Here is a 19,477-nt window from a genome sequence, read left to right as displayed (position 1 = left end):
TTAAAGAAAAGTGCAAGCTTCAAATTTTACAAAGTATCTCATGCTGAATTTAATTTGGAGTCTTCGTAGTCTGGAGTTTTTTTTTCCTGAAATGTTAGTACACACAAGAGCAAATACAATTCTTCTAAAAAATGTTAGGAGATAACTACACATTTGAACAATAATCTTTGGAATCATCAAAACTACATAAGTTGCAAAAATGTAAAGCACGCAAATAGCAACTATCTTAACATATCGAAAGCCTTCCTGATATCATACTTTGCATAAAAAAGATCCATTTTGTATTGCTTTTTGAAAAAAACTAATAACTTCCCTAGCGAAAATGGGATTGTCAGTGGCAATCCTGTTTGGGATGAAAGCAGCTTGATTAAGTTCTATGATTTTAGGCATGATAGTTTTTATACGAGTAGCCAAAATTTTTGCAATAATTTTATGGAAAACGTTGCAGAGGGCAATTGGCTGGAAGTCTTGTAAATTTTTAACATGAGATTTCTTCGAAACAAGAGAGATGGCAGTTGCCTTAGCACTGATGGGAAAATAGCATTTGTTAAAAAAAGATTTGATGGCCTTGCAAACTAAAGGACCCGTGATGCTCCATGTCTTCTTGTAAAAATCAAAGTTAAACGCATCAGGCCCAGGTGTAGAGATGGAGCATCATGAGTTAATACCTATGTGAATTTCCTCATTAGTAATCGACCTCACTAATGAGGTAATAGCAGTAGCAGGAATAACTTTGCCTTTAGGAATGAGGCTAATGTCATTTAACTCAGGAGGAGTGGAGTTGTATAGATTTTTGAAGTGATTGATGATGCTTTGGAGATTACTATTAGAAGGATCATTAGAGTGTTGAGCAGCAGCATTAAGAGAGCTCCCATTGAAAGCTTTCCTTTTCCAAATTTTGGAATACATAAACTTCAAATCCTCCTTACCATTTTTTAACCACTTAATTTTCGATATTTGGATAACCCGGGAAGCATGAAGAGAGTTATAAAAAGTAATGTCTGCATTGATCTTTTTAAGTTCACCGCAAAGCTCTCTATTAAGATGATCTTTATCAATCAACAATTGACACCTAGCTTGGTTGGCACATTTATTTGCAATTAGATTGGATGAATCCCATTCCTTTTCTTTGATATCTCCTTTCAACATTTTCAGCTTCTTGTAAAGGCAAACAATAGGGTTCCCTTGGTGAGAAGTTTGAAAAATATTCACAAGAATGCTCCAAAAATCAGGTAAATGACTCCAATAGTTTTAATACATAAAACATTTCAGAGTTTTCTTAAAAGGAACATCTTTGAGTATAAGAGGAGTATGATTTGAAACAAGACTGCTCAACACAATACAATGAGAATTAGGATAATGATTAATCCAAGCTTCATTAACTAGCACCAGGTCCAACTTCAAATGGATCAGATTGTCATTCCTTTGATTGAACCATGTATGAAAGTTGTCAGAAGATGGTAACTCAAGCAGGTTAGTGTCAAAAATAAATGAATTAAACGGTTAAACCTAGCATCTGCCAGGATGTTCCCACCTTTTTTCTCAGACTGAAACCTACAGGCTACAGGTGTTAAAATCACCAATCACCACCCATGGAAATGAAATATGAGGATTAATAAATCTCAAATCATCCCAGATCTTAAATCGCTCCTCAAATGAATTAGAAGCATAAACAACTGAAAGAAACATAAGAGTATGAGACCCCACCGTCAGATGACCAGAAATCATTTGGAGAGAAGAGAAAATAGGATTGAATGAAACCTTGTTTGAGTTCCATTTGATCCAAATACGACCAGGAGAAGCCAGCTCAAAATTATTAAAACTGAGTTCATGTTCAAAAACATTGTGCGTTGAACAAAACCAATAATCCTTAATATTAGAACAAAGAATGCGGTTTTTTAGAATACAAATTAGGTCAAGTCCATGCTCACGAACCAGATTCCTGCAACAAAAAACTTTATCAGGGTTGTTGAACCCCTGATATTCCAAGCTACCAATTCATAAGCAATTATGTTTTTGGTTAGGGCCTTTCTGGGTGCCCCTAGTTTGTCTATTCGAAAGAGGAGCAGAAGAATTCACCACTTTAGAATTAGTGGTACCAGAATTTTCTATTTTAGTATTAACAAAAGAGCCTTTAGGATCTTCCTATTCATCACAGTGTAGTGAGGAGGAGGAATCAGCTTCATTAGTGTCCTAAAGGACACTAAATTTATTAGAGGAGTTTATTTGAGAAGCGATTTGTCAAGTTGTATGAAAAATTGAGTCAGAGGAAGAAGAAACTAAGGATGTTGGTGAGTTTAAATTAGGGATAGAAATGTTAGCTGTTGCCAAAGGGGGTGTTAGGTCAGATTATCCAAGGAAAGGGCATGGTTTATTAGGAGGAATAGCAGCACTAGTCTCAACTCTTGGGAGAGGATCATTAGTAGCATTAGAGTTAAGAACAACATTATTCGCATGTTCTTCATGGCTAGTGGAAGGTAAAGTTGAGGTATTAGCATCAATAGCAGCATTAGCCATAATGGAAATGTTGGTACCATCAACAACCAAAGAGGATTCACCTACCTTGTCAGCATGTTCCACAATGTGGGCAAGAACCTTGGGTGTAGAATTAGGAAGAGGAAGTAGGCCTTTGGAGTTTTGAGAAAGGGGCCTTGGTCTGCGACTAATACTTCTACCCCTAGGAGGGTTGAAAGTATAGTGTTGTTCAGGGTTTGGATTGGCAGAGCAATTTGAGGACAACTAATTAAGGGATTTACAGTAGGCACAGAGGGTAGGGTGCCGTTCATATTGAATCTTTAAATTAAAAAGCTTGTTATCCACACAGATATGAATAATTTCAGGATAAGTCGCCAAAGCATCAACTTGGATGCAAACTCTAGCATATGTGAGCCTAGACTTCAATGCAGTGAGTGCATCCACATCTAGCGGATAACCAACTTTAGTAGATATTTTAAAAATTCTAACTGGAGTTCAACAACATAAAAGTAAGTCGTGAATCTTAAACCATATTGGAACAGAGGTGAACTCTTCACGTTTTGGAGAGAAGTGTGGAGACCATTTTTGAAAAATACTGGCTGCAACCATAAAATCAACGTTCATCATCGACATCAGGGTAAGAATCTTTTTAACAAATAAAATCAATAAATATAATTGCTAATTAGGGGTGTCAAAATTGACCCAACCTAAAATATGGGGAGTCAAAACTTGACCCAACTCGAAACTCGACCAGAAAAATTTTGGTTTGGGTCAACCCATTTGCCATACAGTTCGGGTTTGAGTTCTAGATTCTGACCCATTTCTGAAATCGGGTCGGGTTCGAATTGACCCGAAAACCCGAAATGACCCGGTAACCCTAGCCTGATCGAGATCTCGAGCTCGTGCACATTCATGATCCCAGCTCTAAGCCTCTGTTGTGCTTGATCCCAGCTCTGTTGCGTCCGTCAGCCTTGCATGCAGGCTCTGCTCCCGCAGGCTGCTTCGCCGAGGCTCGGCCTTCTATCTTGCGCTCATACCCGCTGGCCGCTTGACACTGCACCGGTTGACTAGCGCACCACGCCCGCTTCACCTTTAGTTCCGCATGTAGCGTGCAACCACGCTCATGCAATGAGTCGTGCCCACACTCCGCACCCAGTTCGCCCGCACTGGCTTCGCTCACCTACTACACTTTGCACTATGCACGCTTCACCTACTGTTAGTAGTTTGAGTTCGCAAGTCGAGTTAGGAGCAACCAGTTTGGGCTCGAGTAAATTTGAGTTGGATCTGAACATGACCTGTTGACCCGTTTTGACACCCCCATTGCTAATAAAATCACCAATCATTATTACTAATAAAACTTATGTTTACTTTAATTTCATTAATAAGCACGATGTCTATGCTACAAATATGCAATAAAATATAAATAATGATTTTATGAAATATGGAAGATACACAAGAAATATCTTATAATAGTCATCAGTTCATGACTATTACCATGATATAATATCAAATATTGACTGACTATAGTAGAAATAGTATAGTAAAAGGTATATTTAATATTCTTCTTCATTCATGAAATGTATTATTGAGCACTTGTGGAATGATAATGCTTGTTATACAGATGCATGATTAAGCATCTTTTTGGAATTCCTCTTCAAAACACCCATTAGATCATATCAACATCTCATTGCCTTTACGTTATTGTGGAATAAGCATTATTGAACATTCATACACTCCATGCTAGTGCTGAGGCTCTTCTGTTAGTGCCTGAAGTTTTGAACATTCTCCCTCAGTTTTGTAGCCCATAGAATCCCATTGATGAGGTGGAGCAGATTGATCTTGCATCGTGACAAGGTATTAAGGGTGTTTGCTAGTGAGGAGGCTGAATGTAGCTCTATATATGTTCGGAGGCGAATCAGGTGCAATCACGTCAGCGGTGCCGAACAGTGCTGAGCCGCGGAATTGAGCGAAGAGGTGACATGGCGCATTCTAGTTGGTCTCCAAACAGCGCTCAGCATCCGCACAGAATAATTTTTTGTTTACGAGTGCTTCATTGTTGCACTAAATGAGGTGTTGCTTCTCTCTCCTATAGCGATCACTCAACACTAACCTCCAGCATGTTTTGTCCAGAAACCAGTGCAAGTAACCAATCATTTTGTGGTCCTTTGTATGTATTTCCTCTTTGCATGTACTTCGCTGACATATTATGCAATGTCGACCAAGCAATTTAGACACTTAGGCCTTGTTTTTTTCAGTATGTGGATGTTATTTTGAGTAAAACAAATAAAAAAAGGCATTTTTTCATTAATTTATTTTTAAATGGAGCTTTTAGACTGTAAGAAATACAAATTGTAGCCAATCAAATGACTTCTATAAAATTGTTTCTAAAAAAAAAAATGTAAAGATGCATAGTTCAACTCCTGTAGCAGATCTCAACCCACTTAGGGGCTTTGGGAATGGAAATTTCCTTAAACAAAGTGAGCTTCTCTGCATATTGTTCTATTTTATTCTCCATAATTCTTAGACCAGTTAGACATTTACGTTCTTGTTGTTTTCTTGCAACGTGTATCATCACCACTACTATCGTTATCAAGCTTTTTCAATTGGCCTTTTCTTCAATAATTGAAGGACACGCCACATTTTCCACTGGTGGTTGCCCCCACCACTTGTGTGACCTTAGAGGGCTTCACATTTGACAGAAAATTATCAGATAATGGGTGCAGCATATTTGAATAAAATTTATGTGAATTTTAAATTCACTATATAGTTCTTTTTTCAATCGAATTTCAAATACACAACATACTGATTTTGCTATTACCGCAACCACAACATACTGATTTTGCTATTACCGCAACCACAACATACTAATGTATTTGAAAAAGCTATGAACCAACAGATCAATATGAGTTGCATACATCAAACTAACTTCAAACAAAGTAAAAAGGAAGTAATCACAAGCTTATAATTTGCACACATCAAAATAACTTCAAACATTTAACATTCTTTTTACGTAGTATTTAATTTTACTCTTCTTTTCACAAACAAAATAGCCTCTTAATAGTTCATTAAATTGTTTTTAAATTATATTTCAATTATTTTAAAATTGCGTTATTATTATGTATATCGTATATATTTTGTCAATATTTATTTTCTTATGAATTAAATTTTATACATTTTTTTTTACTTCATCATCATCTTATTATTATTATTACTATCCTTTATGTTACCTTAGAAGTAGACTTACCTTACTGTATTGTGATATCCTTTAAGAAAAAGTTTGCATTTGGCTTACATCACAAGGTGTCATTTGCGACTCAGCAAATGTTATTGCTTACATCACTGAATCAATTACGGCAAATTATTACGTCTGGTATCCAGATTCGTCCGGACACCAATCCAGATGCGTCTCGTCACCAAAATACACCAGGTCCCAGTGTATTTGGGTGACGTGGTGTGTCTGAATTGGATGTCCAAACGTCCGGTACCCAGACGTAATAATTCGCCGTTAATTACAGAGAAATTATTCCATCTATTACTTAATTAGTACTGCACTCTCTTTAAATCCCATCGAAAGCTATTCATAAACAGAGATCACATAATAATGCAACTTTATAGATCAACATCTGCCACAAACATTCCATCACCAATGACCAGTTGAACAAACTCTTTCATTTGCTCTTTAAAGAATTTAGCTTTCCCAATTGATTAAACAATAGACTAGAAGCATAACAATAATAATACCAAAATTATGATTGAACATTATATTCTTCTTCTTATTATTATTTTTAATAGATATTTATAACTACAAGATTTTTTTTTATTTTTTTGTGAAATTATATTTACACAATTGTGCTTCGGATGCCTGATATCATATATGTATTAACTTGAGAATTATATTTTTTAGAAACATGGACAAAATATCCAAAAGATGAGATGGTTTATTTATATTACATCTCAATTTGGTAATGCAAAAGAAAAATAATTGTGAAAATATATTTCAATATAGTTTATATCAGAAGAAATTTAAAATTATATATGAAATTTAGTTTAAGATTAATATAATGTAAAGTTTTCATCTATAATATTAATCTCAAAATAAATTTAATATTTTTTATAATCATTTTAATTTACATGATATTCTTGTGTGTGTTTATATATATATTGCAAGTCCTTAAAAAAATCAAAAGCTCTCTGAAAATATAACTTTTGAAGTAAAACCTACAAGTTAATGGTTTTAACTATTATAATAAATATATAAGCAAAAGAAAAGGAACCAACAAAACAAGCAAAAGAATTTCAAGATGACTTAAGGAAGTAGCAGGAAGAATCTCAACCACCTGAATTGAATGGAACCACCAAACAACAATTGGCCACGAGGGATAGCTGAAAGAAGCCAAGACCAACAAAACAAAAGTCCTGGGCAACAACCTGCATCGAAGGAAGCAAAAAGGAAATAGGCCAAAAAGAACAACTAGCCAACCACCACCCTCAGAGAGAGCACCCTAGCCGACCCCAAACCCAACCCCTCATCCGAGATCCAAACACCAATTAGACCCCAACCAAACCCCACAACCCAGCCTTCAACCAAAACCAAATCAACAGACAAACTCAAAGCCAAAATGATGCATGTATCCCCACAACAGATCGAGAAACCACACCAGCCAAAAGGAAAAAAAAAAACCAACCAAAAGGAGAGCCAACAACAGAAGAAAGAAACCAAAATAGCAAAATGCATGACCTAGGGTTATAAATATATAAATTTAACTGAACTAAAAATTTCCTTTTTTTAATTCAATTTACTAAACCAAAATAGCAAAATGTGATGTGAACCCCTTTAATTGGCTCAATTTCCAAAAAAAAAAAAAATTATGTAAAGGCATATATAAAATGCATCATGATATATAGATTTAAAATCCTACAACCCGTTTAAAAATTATAATTTTGCTATTTAAAGTTTCGAAATTAAGCAAATCGTCTTGCATGCCAAATATCCAGAATCAGATTCAAGAAAAGTCGGTCTTGTTCACACTAAATCAAACAAAATCAACCCAAACTAATTTAGACTTCTTTTGGGTCAATTTTTTTACTGCTTCTTAGTATAATAATTTAAACTTTTGTACTAAGAAACTGTTTTAAGAAGCAGTAAGAAAGCTGTCTCAAATGAAATCTTAATCAATGCAAAAAGAGACTGGACGCTCTATGAAAAATCTTGCCTCGAGAATGCATCTATAATCAAAGAATCCTTTCCAATTTGATTATTATAATGGGTTAAAAGGTAAGCTTAGTTTATACAATCATCTATAAACAAACTTATTTTTTACAACTATCAGAACTTCTCACTATATCATAAATTGTACATCAGAATATTGTCCTAACACAGTTTCTTCTGTATCCCCAATCCATCAAGTTTTGAACCAAAAGATCAAAATGACAATGCTGCGGTCGCTTTCCAAAATCAGACATCGCCTGACCCGCAGCACACAAGTTTAGCACCATCCTTCGATATTACACCCACATTATGTGGTGAGAAACAAATAATCTTTATCCATTTTTTCTTTTTTCAAAGCAAAAATTATTAGATTAGTTCATAATTTCATTAGGCGTAGGAATGTGATGTTTTTCATGAACAGTTTGTTTATGAAAGATTATTATTATTTAGGTACGTAATACTGTTATTTAAATAATATAATACTATTCATTTTATATGTGATGCGGTGTTTTACATTTGTATATATTACTTATCAAATAAACTTTTACTTATAATGTACTACTTATAGTTCTTTTCGAAGGAAAATTTTTGCGTGCGGCATCCAAATACGTCCAAAGATAAATCCGGACGCACCACGTCACTCGGGGCCTGATGCATTTGGGTGACGTAACGACTCCGGATTCGCCTATGGACGATTCGGACTCTGCATGCAATAATCTAGCTATCCTCTTCGGAATATTTGCATGGCTCCAACATATTAAAATTATCATTGCTACTGTACTTGTTAATGTTAAGAGCAGATACTTATATTACTTCTGTTAGTCATTTGATCCAATTAGATTATTACACGTGTACCTCTCCTCATACCTTGTTATATATATAGATGTATAACCTGTGTGTAAATAATTAAGAAATCAATAATATTGTTCTTTAGTTTTATCTTCTCGGTTTGTACATTTCTACAGTTAACAATGTAAGTGAGCTTATGGGCTGCTCTACTGTTTGTCAACTTGAGCTGTTCGCACGATTGCTGAAGAACTTTCTGAGAAACGTTCTGATTATCTTCTGATGATTATGATTGTATTGTATGTTGGTGTATATCTTGATGTATTTTGTTCACTTTACAGGCATTATTTATCTCTTTCGTCATTTTCCTTCTCTTTAACTTGAAACGTGCCTGAAGATCATTATCATTGAGTTTTAGTTGAGCACTTTGGGCGCATTATCTCTTACTGTCTAACCTGCTGCGACTTAAGATTCGCCATTTCTTCTCCCACTTCGCTCTCAATGGATGATTTATTAGTTCTAATGATGGCTATATCTATTATTTTTTACAATATTTGTGAAGGAATGGATGATGTGATTTGAAGTTTAGTGGGAGGAGAAAATCTTCATCTGTTATTTTCAGAAAATTTTATTCTTATATGCTTTATTCCACCTCTTATTGGAGAAGGGATATCTCTCTGTGTCGGTTGACTTGACTTGAGATTAGCGAGCTTTCTTTAGCATGAGGTCAACTGTTGGGTGTTTCTGAGTTTTTTTGAATTGTGTGCTTCACCTCTCTGTTAGGGCGAATTATTACGTTCGGTCACCGGACGTCCGGACACCCAATCCAGACGCGCCATGTCATCCGAATGCACTGAGTTCCAGTATATTTTGATGACGTGGTGCTTCTGGATTGATGTACAGACGAATCTGAACACCAGACCTAATAATTTGCCCTCTGCTAGAGATTTCGTTATCTCAGATTTTGGCCTTCTTTCTAATTGGGTTTTCGTAGCTACTTTTGGCAATGAACTTTTTGTGTTAATTATTTTGTGCTAATGTGGTCATCTTAACTTGACATGGTTAGTGGTTCTATCGTTTATATTGTGGTTGATGGCTAATGTTTGACTATCTATTTGAGCGGACCATGGGCGAATTTAGCGCAAGATCATTTGGGGCATATATTTATTCTGAGTAAAAAAAATCATGTTTCTAATATCATCTCTATTAATTTTGGATTTTAAAGATAAAGGGATAGAGTATAAAAAATAAAGCGAAAATGTTGAAGATTAGATCATAGGGCATTTAATTAAGAATAATAATAAAAATATTTTTGAGAGTAAGATTTTAGATAATAAGATTTTGTGTGTGCATAAGGAAGTCAATCTTATAACCTATATTAAACATTTAAATAATAATTCAGGAGTGATTCTATGTCTAATTTATAAACCATCTTAACTATGATATAGATATTATTGTGATTTAATTACGATAATTTTTCTTAATTTTATGAGTACCGTAGATATTAAAACAAAAAAGTATTATAACCCCAAATTGATATGCATGTATCAATACCAGTGAATTTTCTGAGACTATTACATGATTATTTTGTGAACCTATTTCACTAAACCATTCTAGATATGTTGGCTATGTTATAAATATTTTTTTTTTATAATTTTTGGATTCCAAATCGAAAGATATAGAAGAATTTATATGAAATTTAAAGTAAAACTTAACAACTGAAATAAGTACAAAAATGCCCTTAACATATTTTATTTCTAAATATCCTAATCCACTACCGAAGCTTTTCATATGTCATTTTCTCATTTTTATTTTTGTTTTCACTTAAACCGAAGAAGGAAAAAAATAAAAAAAAGGAAATTTAAAGTTGTCCTCCTTATTAGTAATAATGACTAAGAGTGTTATAGAGGTCAACATAAATGTGATGTCATGAGGAGGTGATTGACTAAGGCTTTAGAGGGAGCCAAACCAAAAAGCTAGGTGAATGTACATTAGGGTTTCTATGGCTTGTAATGAATTGGAAGGGTTGAGTAATATGTAGAGTTTTTTTTTGAAAAAAAACTCTCTTTGAGACATACGCATTTAAAGCAGTTACATGCATGAGCTTAAAGGGGTTTAAAGTAGCTAATGCTCACAGGGTTACATACAAAAGGAAAATAAAACTTAATAGCTAAAGATCTCTACTAAATTAAAATGAAAGGGAAAAAAGATATCTGAAGGGCGCAGGGAAGGCCAAGAAAATAACTCCAGCTAAAACAAAACAGAGTAGCCTCCAAAAATAGACAGAGCCAAGATGTAGGATGAAAATCCCAAAGAAGATAATTAATCCAATTGCAAAGCATACCCGCAATAATAAAATACCTCCAAACATGCAATTAACTAGGGAGTGAATAATAGAGGGAGAACCAAAATGCACTAGTAGACACGAGAGGACAAACAAATCAAAAGAACCTCCACAAAGCAAACACCAACAATGACAGCAGCACTCCAATCAGTGTATAAGAGGAAACACGACCCATTGCAAGTCCCAAAAACTTAAATAGAATCCCTAAGCACTCGTGGCAAAGAGAAGATAAATAATCTACGACAAAAATCAATCCACCGCATAATTAAACAGCCAGCCAACCACGAAACAAACCAATATGCATACAAGCTCAGCCACAATGAATTAAAAAAGCACTATACATTAGAAGAAAAAATAAGAGCAATTTTAGAATTAGAAGAATTACCGATCATATATTTAAATATTTGCATCTTAGAAATTTTCTTTCTAAACACAGTAGAGAAGCCTTCTTTATCAACACTTATAATATTCAGATATAAACCATCCTGTAAATGCAAACAACTTTCCACATTAACCATCCCTTTAGACTTAATAATTTTCGATAGTTCAGAATCCAACCAGTCTGACTAGTCGATAAACTTTCCAATAGAATGAGCCTTTAATTGTTGTTGCCCCAAATTCATAGAAACTAAAGCTTCATCATATATAAGTGAACAAGGAATACTAAGAATGGGAGACATCTATATAATCAAAATCATTCATATGAGCCACTTTGACCTTATAGGGGTTAGCCACAATAGCCATAAAAGGAGTTGAAGGTCAAATAGTAGTAGCCAAATTAGTATCCCCAAACCAACAATACCTGAGGGCAAAATAATAACATTGTCACTAACTCGTTACAACAAATTAGGAGAAATAACAAGTTGGTTATTTGCACTATTGGAAGCAAAAGCAACCAAAGTTTAATCAACCATTGCATTAATAAAAGAAACAATAATCAAAGTATCATAAGCAACAATAGTACCAACAACATCATTAATAGGTTTCAACATAAGATTTACAGCCGTTGAGAATAAATTTTTCACATTTTCTTAAGCCACTACATTAGAACAACCCTTAAAAACTAAGTTATTGTTAACCATACTAGCAACAGTCACATATTCGAGTTTCATAAGATCATCAACTAAATGGGGATGCATGATACAACATTCCACTCTCAAATGACTTAAAGATTTGCAATTAATGACCACAAAATGGAGAAAACTCCTCTATCTTAACTTTTTGTATGTAACCTAAATTATCAAGGCCAAAACAAACCCAATTGGCGATACGCTTGGTGATAGAAAGCTCAACAAGAACACGAGTTACAGAAGGCTTAGCATTATCTATTTTTAACGGTCAGTCAAACAAAGACCTTAGTTTGTGAAGGATAAAGGGAGAGAAGAGAAGTGGTAGAAGGTTAGGGAAGGATGTAAAACCCTTCGAAAAGCTGATTTTTTTTAGTGCAGTTCGTCTGTACGAACTGGATTTAGTACTGGACGAATTGAAGAAATTTGTGAAGAAATCTGTCATTTTCGTCTGTACGAACCTAACTGGAATGGATTTATTGATCAATACTGTCGACGAATCCTTTCACTATGGATGCCTGGGGCGTCACAAAGGAGACCCATATAAAAATAATTGGGGATTCCACATCGATATCAAAATATGTGGGCCACTTGAAGATTTTCATATAGCAATTACTAACAAAATACAAACGATGTGAGAAAACTCTGATATAATCCAAGTCATTTGCCAATTTGATCAAAACATGTTTTGGATTCAAAAGAATGAAAGAGACTTTAGCGATGAGTTTAAGGTTAAAAAAGAATTTGCAAATCAAGTCGAGGGGAGGTCTCTGAGTAAGAAATTTGCTAATTAAAGAAAATTCAAAAGGTGATGCATGAGCTAGTATCTCCTCCTCTGAAATCCACAACGAAGACAAACTGCGATGTGTAGTGATTTTGAGATCAGAAAAAGCCATAGAGGAAGACGCCACTGACATGTCATCTAAAAATGAACGAAATTTTATTTTTCCATTCAAAAGTCCTAGATCATTTAAGCGATTGATCGCCATCTAGTCGAAGAACAGCCTAGGTTGAGAAATTGGGAGAACAACCGTAAAATCTAACAAGAAAGCCTAATAGAAGTAAAGAAGAATAAGTGGAGCAACTTCCTTGAGAGCGGCATCAACATCTAGGGGAGTGACGGGCAACGCCACCAAGGCGCATGGATAGGGCGAAAACCCTAGCAGAGCCATTGTATGTAGAGTAATGTTTTTTAGTATATGAAGATGTTTTTAGGATATAGGGGCTTGTATATGGGAAAATCCTAAGGCCATATTCATATTAAGCTAATCCAAGCCAAGAGCTCAAATTAGGGTTTTAACTTGTCTTGATGGGTGTAGAGGCTATCAAAATGGAATATAGATATGATAGGAAGTACATATAAGGTTAATATAGTGAATTAAATGTCAAGGTGAGGAATATAACTCTTACTATTTTAAAAAGAAGCAAGGAGAAAAATGCCACCAAGAAAAATCCCTACAATTTTTTATCGACATACAATCAATTCTTTCATTTCTTCACGAGAACATATTTATAAAATCTTATATGAAGCAACTTACAAAAAAAAAAAATCAAAGGGATAGAGGAGTTAGGGCTAACCCATTTGATGGCGTGTAAGTTGGTTGATGAACCCTTTGATGAATGGGTGTGCATCTTCACTCCAAGTAGGAATGTGGATGGCCACACTTGATGTGATAGTATTATTTTAATGCAGCTATCTCTTATTTCAACTTAGATGTTATTTTCTTTATAAATTAAAATTAAAATTGTAATTTAAAAAATTCAAAACTTGGCTAATATAATTTAAAAGATTGCCTTTTACTTTTGGTTCTCTTGGTTACTTTTTGCCATGCTCTATTTGCTCCATGTGCTATATCATTTCTGTTGAACCTCTTAGAAGTACTCTTCTAAAGGGTTAAAGTCAAAGCAACTCTTCACCAGAGCTCATGCAATCTTCTCCAATTCATCTCTAGCAAACATGTCTCTTCGTTTGGATCAATTATTTTGTACATATACCAAATGCCGTCCGGAAATCAATCAAAATGCTCCACATCACCCTGTTCTCGGTACTATTCGGTACCGTTGATATGACGCATTATGGTTGGTCTCCGGACGACATTCTGCATCCGATCTCCGCCCAAAATAATTCTCCCTCAATTCCTCATTTGCACTTTCATGTCATATTCACATTCTCATGTATGCATATTTTTTAATCTAATGTTCACTTATACAATTGATATGGACAAAATTTTATCATATATTTAAATAATAATTTTAATTTTTTTTTCATCCCTTCCACAAAGCTTATACCTATATATACACCACCATAGAGCAGCTATATATTTCAAACCTCACAACTCATCCTTTATAACCTTGTAATAATCCCATCCCCATGAGACCCAGCTACTGCCTTCTCCATTTCACTTTCTTAACTATCTTCCTTCTGACTTCCTTACCACCTCCCTCCTCCTCAAATGAACTCAGCCTCCGTCTAGAGCTAACCCATATTGACGCCGGCCTCAACCTCACCGTCCACGAACTCCTCCGCCGAGCGGCTGCAAGAAGCAAGACCCGTATGGCCCAACTGGCCCGGTTTGCCCATATTCGCAAAGGAGGACAGGGCCAAGCACCCGTTTTTTGGGGCCGCGCAGGCGGATACGAAGGAGAGTACCTGATCAATTTCGGCGTCGGCACTCCCCCGAGAAACTTGCCGTTCATCGTCGATACGGGAAGCACCCTCGTGTGGACCCAATGCAAGCCCTGCCGCAAGTGCACCAGTCAACCCGTCCCACTGTTCGACCCGAAAAAGTCGTCGTCTTTTTCCAAACTCTCTTGCTCCAGCAAGCAGTGCGCCGCCCTCGGCTCAGCCTACTCATCCCAATGCTCCGCTAACCCTGAATGCCACTTCGACTATAGCTACGCCGACGGCAGCGAAACCATCGGTTACATCGCGTCTGAAAAAGTCACTTTCCACTATTCTTCGGAGCCACCGCTTTCGGTGCCGCAATTCGCCATCGGCTGCGCTAGGATTAATCAGGGCACCATGGCTAGTTCCGCTGGCACCGCCGGATTCGGCCGGAGCGCGGAGTCGCTCGTCTCTCAGCTCGGCATCACCCGCTTTTCATACTGCTTTATTCCCTACATCCCTATAAACGCTAAGCGCAGCCGAATGTTCCTGGGCAACGCCGCGTTGTCAAGCAGTCGGGCCCAGTCAACCCCGCTCTTACCAGACGATATTTTCTACTATGTTTCTCTTGAAGGCATAACGGTCGGGTCCAACCGGCTTCCGTTTGGGCCTGGTTATTTTGGACGGAAAAAGGACGGGAGCGGCGGCACCATTTTTGATTCGGGGACCTTCAATACGATTTTGTGGACTGAAGTGTTCAATGCCGTGAAGAAAGCCTTTGTGTCGGTGATAAAGTTGCCTGTGTCGGAGAACACGCTCGGGGCGGACTATCAGCTGTGCTTCGACACGCCAAGGAAGAGGTTCTCGCCGGAATCGGTAAAGATTCCGAAGCTAGTATTGCATTTCAAGGGAGCGGATATGGATTTGCCAAGGGAGAATTACGTTGTGTACGATGCCAATGAGAAGTTGCTCTGTGTGCTGATTGAAGAAGAAACTGATCAGTCTGCAACGAACATCATCGGTAATTTCTATCAGCAGAACATGAACGTGCTTTACGACCTCAAGAACCAGAGGCTGTCCTTTGGGCCGGCGCAGTGCGATCGGCTTTGAACTCCCCACCTCCTATGCATTATATATATTATATATAACGGGATAAATAAAAAAAGTTAATCTTATTTTATTATACAAAATGATTTTTTTAGAGTAATAATTGATAAATGTGTCAAAATGGGTTAATAAAGGGTAAAAAAGATAGACCCGAACTCGACCGCTCAATAACCCGAATGACTTGAACCTTATATACATCATAACCCATTTTGAATAAAAAAAAGGTCTGGTTTTGATCCAACTCAAAATTGACATGATTTAAATTCAATTTAATCAAACCCAACCCATTTAATTAATTGGTCAAATTCGAACTTAACCTTGATAACACGTAAGACCCGATCCTTACCTGATAACCTATTTTGATTTAAAAAATTTGTAATTTGTCAACTATATAGTTTAGACTAATTGATCAATAATTCACAAAAATAAATTAAATAGGTCATTATCTGATCAAAATCAAATCATTTTTAAGTTTGTGTGATAAACTGAACTTGACATGCTAATTAAATGTGTTTAAATTCTAAATTAAAACCCAATTAGTTTATGAAATGAGTTAACCTCAATCCAAGATTTTTTCAGCTAGGTATTTGTTGAATTATCGGATACACTACAAAAAATTCACTCATTACCGGCGGTTAACTCATGTTTTCCGACGGTTGTGTAAAAAACCGACGGCTTTTCGGCAGTTTTCGAACCGCCGGAAAAAACGGCACCGGATACCATTACCGACGGTTTTTTCACCGATGGTGTTCCGGCGGTTTATATCGTCGGTGTTTTTACCGGTGGCTCCCCGGCCGTCCAACTGCTGGTAAAAATACCGTCGTTCGACCGCCGGTACATCGCAGGGAAAAGTACCTTCATAATTCGAGTTTACCTTCAACTCCCTCTCTAGTCTTATCAACATGTAGAATATCATCAACAAAAAGCATACAACTAGGTACATCCTCTCGCAAATGTCTACTTAATTAGAAAATCCATGACTAAAGCAAAAATACATTGGCTACATCCTCTCGCAAATGTCTAGTGAGAACATCCATGACTAAAGCAAAAAGATATTGACTTAAGACTGATCATTGATGAAATCTAACCCAAATCACAAACATCAACAAGTAAAATATCATAAATAAAAATCATACAACAAGGTACATCCTCTTGCAAATGTGTAGTGAGAAAATCCATGACTAAAGCAAAAAAATATGGGCTTAATTAGAGCTATTCCTTGATGTAATCCAACCAGAATAACAAAAAACGACGCTGGAAAATTAAAAACGGAAACCTCCGATCGAGGAAGGTGACGCGCATGGGACCGGTGAGAGCCCTTCGGGATTGCAGTGGAGAGCTCGTTGACGGCCGGTAGGACCTCGTCGGCGGCTTAAATCTTCTCGGTCACGAGAGGGCGGGCGGAGGAGAGGCGACGAGCGCAGCGTAGGTGAGAGAGAGAGAGGGATATGGAATGAAATGGGAGGCTCAGGCTGGTTGATTTTTAGGGCTTTTTTCGGCGGCCCAAACCGCCGGTATTAAAATCACTTAACACCGGCGGTTCTAGCAGCTAGTAAGGCACTAGTAATTTTAAATACCGGCCGTTGAACCAGCGGTTTCTGGACCGCCGCTATTCTCGGCGGCTTATCCTTGCATAACAGCCGGGTAGGCCGCCGGTAATAACCGACGGTCAGACCGACGGTTAAGCCGTCGTTACTACCGGCGGCTGGACAACCACCGGTCCAGACCGTCGGTAATCAATGAATTTCCTGTAGTGATATGATCCTTTATTAACATCCTTAATATTTGATGAGTGCACGTGCTATTTTGTTGGTATCAAATTAGTGCTTGAAATATACATGCATATATTCCAAGATATTTATATAATATAATCAATATTAATGATTGCCTATGCATATTATATGTCATGTCATAATAATATATGTAGTGTGACCATTATGCTTAATATTTTATATTATCATTTAACAATAACAGACAATGGTGTTATTTTGATATGTATTAAAGCTAGTACTATCAAATGGAATCAATTTCAAAATGTGTAGGATTTAACAAGAAACATAGCATAGCATATAGGAATATATTCATGGAAAAAGCTTCATGAATTATGTAACATGCACATCACGAGCATAATGAATAATCTCTATGCAACAATAGGTGATATGATCAGTGAATATCATGGCATTATACCTCATTCCTATGCATGATAAAACACCTCATAACATTACATGAAAGTCGAATGCTAATTAAAATTTTATTTTTGAAAATAAATAAAAATATAAAAATATCAAAGTACCAAAAGTTACAAAATGAAAGCTATCATATAGCAGTATTGGTCTTAGGAATCAAAACGGCCTTTTGGTTAAGTAGTTGGGTCTAATTATGTATGCATGAGCTTAATTGCATACTCTAGATAGGTTCAAATGGATCCAAGGATTACATAGTTCGTTAAGGGCTAGCCTTAACCTATGGTATCTTTAGATAGATTCAATTAGGCTTAGGTTGGGCAAAATAAGTGATATGGTTGCACTTTAGAACAAATAAAGCCCTAGCCTAGGTTTGATAAGGTCTTATTGGTTCTACTTTTGATCAAATTGGCCTCAGGTTAGATTTAGCTTTGTTTAATGGGAACTTAAGGTTCCAATTGATGATTAAAGAATATCAAACATATAGTTGACTAAGATAGGTTTAGTTAGGCCTAGGCTTAAAGAATGGTCTCCTATTGGGTTCCATTAGTTTGAATTGAATACAACACAGACTAGGGTCACATCAAATCATCCTAAAAAGGTTTATTGGTTAGCCTAAGTCAAAAGTGTTGCCTAAATTCATTTATGACTAGGTTTGAGGTTTAATTGAGCTCACATGAGCTTAATTAGACAATTGTTTTAGTTTATGTCAAGTGGACGCTAGCTTGTGTCCAATAGTTTGTTTTCAAGACAAATTAGTTTAAACCTATTCGAATAGAATTTTAAAATATACTTTAGTGTGTTATGATACATGTTGATTTGTGGACTTGTAGAGTACAAGCTAATAGGATAGAGCAAGATTAGAGTTTAAAACACAAGACTCCATGAGGGCCTTATAAGTATAAATCTAATAAGTTAGAATTTAATGCACACATGTACAAACCTAAGATTATGTCAAGCTTTGTGGAATTAATATGATCCTGGGACTTCAAAAATAAGAATAGTGAAGAGCTAAAGGTAGCTAATGGTCACTCTTAAAAAATATACCACATGTGCTACATATAAAGAATTATATCAGGTTAAGATATAAATAAGATACAAACAGTGTATATATATATATATATATATATATATTGTATTATGTCAATTTGTAATGAGAAAAATCTTAACTATCTAATCAATATCAAGATAGTTTTGAATCAACCAAGTGCGGCTTGGAAGACTTAAATCCACTATGCATAAGGTCAAGATAAGTCTCTGATCGCCAAGAACTAAATTAAGTTGACATCCAATCTAGGGAGTCCTAAAGGCTTAAATCCACATAGATATATATCAAATGAACATACCACCATAGGGAGGTGTATGGAGACTTTATTCTACTTATAATTATATGGAAATTTCAATTGATAAACTTATTAGTATTTAAAAATGGCTAGAGTAGGTCAATATGGACTGAACTTGAAGGGGGCTATGAAGGCTTTATTTCCTACCAAGAATTTTAAATCAATGGGTAAATATAGAGATACCTAGCACTAAACTAGATCAGATATGAAAAACATCCCAGCCAAGTGTGGTTGTATAGCTTTCCACTAAGATTAAAAATCAAAACAATTGGTATTTGCTTCGGTATTGCTCGTATTGTCAGTTCTGCTAGGTATTGCATGGCAAATATGAGAAATACCGCTCTTGAAACCAAATATG

The 19,477-nt window shown here is 36.0% G+C and overlaps 2 protein-coding genes across 2 annotated transcripts in view; both read left to right on the top strand.

Moving 5' to 3' along the window:
* LOC110113609 (inorganic phosphate transporter 2-1, chloroplastic-like) overlaps window positions 1-4,755 on the top strand; it is a 24,177-nt gene extending 19,422 nt beyond the window's left edge. Inside the window, exon 2 of the mRNA XM_028696837.1 lies at window positions 4,269-4,755. Coding sequence (XP_028552670.1) covers window positions 4,269-4,276 — 8 coding nt within the window. The 3' untranslated portion in view covers window positions 4,277-4,755. The remainder of the gene's footprint in view (window positions 1-4,268) is intronic.
* A 9,436-nt stretch (window positions 4,756-14,191) lies between these two features.
* On the top strand, window positions 14,192-15,841 carry LOC110113611 (aspartic proteinase nepenthesin-1). Its single transcript, XM_020846255.2, has one exon. It carries the CDS (start codon window positions 14,253-14,255, stop codon window positions 15,594-15,596), a length of 1,344 nt encoding a protein of 447 aa, XP_020701914.1. The 5' UTR covers window positions 14,192-14,252; the 3' UTR covers window positions 15,597-15,841.
* The last annotated feature ends 3,636 nt before the right edge of the window (window positions 15,842-19,477 follow it).

Source organism: Dendrobium catenatum, unplaced genomic scaffold (genome assembly GCF_001605985.2).
Source record: "Dendrobium catenatum unplaced genomic scaffold, ASM160598v2 fragScaff_scaffold_847, whole genome shotgun sequence".
NCBI lineage: Eukaryota > Viridiplantae > Streptophyta > Magnoliopsida > Asparagales > Orchidaceae > Dendrobium > Dendrobium catenatum.
Note: the sequence above shows the minus strand (reverse complement) of the source record. Positions and strands in the feature narration are given on the sequence as shown.

What these genes read in the sequence shown, in the direction of transcription:
- LOC110113611 (XM_020846255.2), top strand. Translation starts at nt 14,253, where the DNA reads ATGAGACCCAGCTACTGCCTTCTCCATTTCACTTTCTTAACTATCTTC.